Source organism: Mizuhopecten yessoensis, unplaced genomic scaffold, assembly GCF_002113885.1.
Source record: "Mizuhopecten yessoensis strain PY_sf001 unplaced genomic scaffold, ASM211388v2 scaffold8037, whole genome shotgun sequence".
Classification (NCBI taxonomy): Eukaryota; Metazoa; Mollusca; class Bivalvia; order Pectinida; family Pectinidae; genus Mizuhopecten; species Mizuhopecten yessoensis.
Genome location: NW_018407347.1, coordinates 66,118 through 71,545, shown reverse-complemented (window position 1 = coordinate 71,545; position 5,428 = coordinate 66,118). Strand labels below are relative to the sequence as shown.

Sequence of the window (5,428 nt, the reverse complement as noted above, 5' to 3'; positions counted from 1 at the left end):
TTGACGGTATTCTGGAGAACTGCTCGGACAGAGTTTCAGTGTCCGTCTTTGGCGTTCGCTGACTGCGTTAGCACAGGGGCAAGTCATCTGATTGTAATCAATAACGACCATGCAAATAGACAGGGGCGTACATGAGGTTATAGAGTGAACCTGTCTGCATAGGACACTATGCGGGCCGGGTAATTGTGTGTTCGTGGTAGAACCAGAGACAGATAAGCACTAAATTTCGTCTTCACTGACATCAAGCTAGGAAGATCGGATAATTACAAATGGACAACAAAGAAAATATGTCCGATTTGTAGAATTGTAGAATGCTACCTGTGAGCGCCGAAATGGCGGCACCGGCTGTATGCTCCCCAGGGAGTTGAAAAAGATGTTGGCTAGTTGCAAAGGTCCTATAACCACGGATAATAATTTGTGAACCACTTTGAGACGACCTAAGAAACTAGGTTGTGATAAAGCGGTATACATGTATATGTACCTCGAATTATTATTCTTCAGTGCTAAAACGAATACTTTATAAATAAGATTGTCTATTGAGACAGCGTGGCAGTAAACTCCGTTAATCCAGTAGTAAGCGTCGTCACGTCCTCAATATTCTAGGGACTATGTAGAGAGCGTAAGTGAGTGTAATCCCTGGAGTATCGAAGATGACGTCATCCTAGGACCGGGCAATTCTATGGTGTAATGACACTAGTTTTACATCAACGAAGACAGAGTATGGCGGTTGAATCAGTATTACAAGATTTGTGAATACGAGTTTCCCTTATAGTGCGATGGATGCAAGTTACAATTTGTCGTCGTTGATAAAACTCTTGAATATACTGCTTTACAGTAACTAGTATCTTCATCCTAGGAGAGCTAAAGATCCACTAACTGCAACGCCGTCATCATGTGACCTTAACTGTCGAAAGGGCGTCAAACTTTATAAACAACACAAAGTGCATTGTGTTGGGGGGAGATAACTCAATCAAACAAAAAATATATATGTGGCGGATTAAGGCTTTTTCAAGGTCTGAGGTCCCACCGTGCCCCCTTAAGATAAGAAGACTAGAAAAGCACACGCAAAAACAAATAAACGAAAAGCAACAATAACAACAAAATGTAGTTTCTAGAGGACTCTGGATCGAATACTGGCTATACCATGTATGGATTACATGTAGCATGTAGCCTTAAGTTATATTCAAACTATTGCCTAAAATTCAATTGTCCGATCCTTAGCTATGGGCTTTATATCAATATGTCAGATAAGATTCACATATACAATATATTATTTCGTGTCTATGTGAAGCGCGGCATATGTGTTGACATCAGATGTATTACAGTTATCCCCCTTCGTAATAACTCTTTAGCTTTTGTTTACCCTGATCAGCATGTCAGGATTTGTTACTCCTTAAGTACACAAATCGTGTGTAAAAAGAAACGATCTATTGACTGTGTGTCAAATAGTAATGATGATGTATACGTGGAGTGTGGGAAGCCCAGTCTGCTTCAGAGCACAGGGACATGAGAATCAATGCTTGAATTTGTAAAATAAATGGGTCTCCCAGAGGGATGGGACCCAATAAGATAAGAGAGTTGCTGAGCGACAGATCCTATATTTGAAAATATTTGCAGTATAATGTTTAATGTGATCATATTGTCATGATTGTTTATATATCAATGTGAGCGATACAGGCCCTCTGAGCCTCTTGTTTAATCATTTTCGCCTGTAATACGGCTGGCTGTAAAAATAAATTGGCGTGACACCGGGAGACAGTCGGCATAATTAAAATTTTATTTATTTAACTGAAGAATGAAGAGAAATATATATTTTTGCTATTAAAAGAGGTTGTGTGGCATTTTGCACACTATACAGGGTTCTCTTGAACCAAGAGTTTTCGTTTCGTATTTACAACACAGAATTAAAATACTTTGTTGACACAGCAGTTTCTTTTCATAACGATTCAGTAATATTTTGTCCTAAACATAACTAACATTGAAATCAAGATTTCTGTTTGGTCTGGTATTCGATATCTGGAGTTTACGACGACGGTACACTGAGGGTACATACTAGGAGTTTATTATTGGTCCAAATCTACTTATTGTATACAGTTCTTCAGAATATAAATTACCATGGTAAGACAAGACGGAGCCATTCCTATCCAAAAAATAAATGTTACAACGTCACCATTATGACGCCGGACACAATTTAAATTAAAAACATTCAGTGTAACTGATATAAATGTTGTCGTCGGGTTATGTCTTCAATGTAGGACAAGATGAAACAATATCCGAATTATTACCTCAACTCGTATAAAATACTTAAATATCCAACCTCCCTACATATTATTTGTAATCGATATTTTTATTATGAATAAATTCTTCTTCACAAAACTAACCGTGCTAAGTTATCAACGGTAACCTTGTTATGTTGCAAGGAAAGGGAGTGCTACGTGGAGCGGTACACACACAAACGAGGTGGTTAGCATAGCTCAGTAAACAGACACAATAGCTACACACACACATGTGAGTTAATACACAGTCCTGACGATACGTTTGGTGTTCACGCTAACTTGAGCATACGACTTTCGTATCGGGTGTCCAGTCAATATCTTTATTCTGCGATATCGGAGGGTTACATTCAATAATATACCATAAAGGTTACAATATCATTAGCAGACATTCTGTAAATGAACAAACAAGAAATGCATCGTGAGGTTTGTGTTATTGGATTACTGCATATAACGGTAACCAAAATTTACCTTTTGACAATTATGTTTACATTTGTTTTTGCCTGACAATTCAATGCAATCTAGAGGAATGTTGGTTTCGTATGTAAACTCATTTATATACTACCATTTACCTTGCTTAGTCATGGACAGCCAACTCATGCGTTATTTCGAGCAATCCATGTACACCTTTTGAGGAAATTGGGTAGCCCTGAAAAGGGCTTTTGTGTGGGGTTAAGAAGAGTTACTTTCGTGTTCACTTCTTTGCGGCTTTCTTGGCTGCTGGCTTCTTTGCTGCGGGCTTCTTTGCCTTCTTGGGTGATTTTGGCTTGCTTGCCTTGGGCTTCTTGGCTGCTGGCTTGGCTGCTTTCTTGGCGGCGGGCTTTTTAGCTGCGGGCTTCTTTGCTTTCTTAGCTGCAGGTTTCTTGGCCTTAGCTGCTACGGGCTTCTTGGGCTTCTTCACGGCTGCCTTCTTCGCTGCGGGCTTCTTAGGCTTGGTCGCCTTGACTTTCTCTCCAACCTTGAAAGATCCAGAGGCACCGGTTCCCTTCACTTGTTTCAGGGCTCCCTTTGCTACTCCAGACTTCAGAGCAGTCTTCACTCTGGTGTTGACTTTGTTTTCATCGGTTCCAACCTTGTAGTTGGCCATGATGTATTTGATCATAGCCTTCCTGGAGGATCCTTTCCTTTCCTTCAGAGCCGTGATAGCTTTGATGACCATGTCGGCGAATGATGGGTGAGGTAATGGTACCTTTGGTTTGGCTGGTTTCTTGGCCTTGGTCGCCTTCTTGGCCGGAGCCGGTGCTGTTGCTGCTGCTGCGTCAGACATCGTCGTGGTTTTAGTGCTCTCGTAACCGTAGTCAGAATGAGAATGCCCAAAAATTTTGAGCTGCGCGTATATATTAATTTTGCTCGCACCTCGTCGAAGACACCCCTTCCAAAAGTGCTCGCTATTCAATTGATATCCCATGTTTTGCGTAGAATGTGTTTCCTTACCTAAATACTATCGTCTATAAAATACTGTTTGAATTACTGATATGACATTATATTTGATTTTCTGAGAGAAAGGAAATTAAAGTTTAAAATTTCATGATGAAAATGTCTATTAATTTGTACAAAATATTGTTTCAAGCAGTTTTTCGACCACTTTCCATTACTTGATAGTGTACATGCTGCTGAAAAATGCCATTTATACAAATATCTGTGTGAATCAACAGGTAAATAACTACAGAAAATCAAAATTCAAGGTTTAATGAAACCGATCGCAGTTGCTTTCCTGTGAAATACTCGTAAATTATCAAATAACAAGCAAATGAAATGGTCGATAGAAACACAAATACACAGGTGTGAGCGCCATTCTCAGTCGCCGCGTATTCCTATGTTTATGAAGTTTTTTTGTGGTTTATTACCTTTTATATATAACCAGGGTGTTACAATTCCACACAAATACATATAAGATTATGCTTTTTACCCAACTTTGATTTTAAGAGTGCATTTATTGTGATTTGTGGAACAATTCTCAATGAACTTCAGATTGGACAGACGGTAGAAAAATTTACAAAATGGCGAACCGCTACGTTCATTTTTACTCGACAAATATTGAGACATCTTCTGTTGATGTCTATGTATTTACGTTTTTATTTCAAAGTATGGTTTATTGTTAGTTTTAGGTATCTAGTCAATATGTATTTTAGACTATATATTCCTATTTTGATTTTCAATATTAGCCTTAAAGAGGATGGTTTTTCCTCAGGCGACCAAAAGCCGAACGCGATGTACAGAATGGGCATACATCTGGGCACATGAGTCTGAAATTCTGCCAATGATAAACCCTTTAACCTAACATAAAATTTAAAAAAATACCCCTATAACATAATCGTATTTTTTATTTTATTTTTATATTTTCTTTATTATTGACAGAATATAAAAGGCAGACGTATACATATATACATGTACGACGGTACACATCTCACGTATACGTGTGACTAACAATTGTTTAGCTTTTGAAATTGACACACAAAGGTTATTTTATAACAGATTAGCTACACTGATCAAAATAAGTCGGATAACATAAACAAAATGTATATACTTCTGCCAATTAACCGGTAGATTTAGTTGTAGACTTATATATATGCGTGTGTGTTATATAAATGTACGAGTGTGTCACTATATTTTCTTGGTATGTGACTGATTTTGATTATAGAAGTCGGATGAAAATGTCTTCAACATTTTAGTTATCATTGCACTTAATACTTGAAAAAATACAGTTTTCGAGCTGAAAACATACCACACTACAACAAGAAATACAATATAGTTGTGGAATTGTCAGTAAATATAATTAGGTCGGGGTTTCATGGGTGTTTATATTACGAATCGGGGATCGTACCTTTTAGTTTTAGTAAAACTTTTTTCTTCATTTAGTTAATAATAAGTTTCTCCTTATTCATGTGTTAAACTAATTATTAAGAATTATGAAAAAAAACATGTTTAATATAATATATAGTCGTATTGCTGAATTCATAATGTATGCGTGCACGTGTGCCTATAATTAATGGGACACCATTGTACAATATTTAATCCCTATTTTGTGATATCAAAAAGTCACTTATTCTTCTGGTATTATAGAAATCTTTTTAGATATATAAAAAAATCGAATTTTTCTACCCAAAACATATATATTTTTATATCAGAAAAAATATTTTTTTTAGTATAAGAAA

At 37.0% G+C, this 5,428-nt stretch overlaps 1 protein-coding gene across 1 annotated transcript; it reads right to left on the bottom strand.

The window, feature by feature from the left end:
* Window positions 1-1,766: 1,766 nt before the first annotated feature.
* Window positions 1,767-3,565, bottom strand: LOC110454728 (histone H1-delta-like). Its single transcript, XM_021504402.1, has one exon. It carries the CDS (start codon window positions 3,538-3,540, stop codon window positions 2,968-2,970), a length of 573 nt encoding a protein of 190 aa, XP_021360077.1. The 5' UTR covers window positions 3,541-3,565; the 3' UTR covers window positions 1,767-2,967.
* Window positions 3,566-5,428: the final 1,863 nt, after the last annotated feature.

Excerpts from the sequence above, each read along its gene's own strand:
- LOC110454728 (XM_021504402.1), bottom strand. The coding sequence starts at position 3,540 with ATGTCTGACGCAGCAGCAGCAACAGCACCGGCTCCGGCCAAGAAGGCG.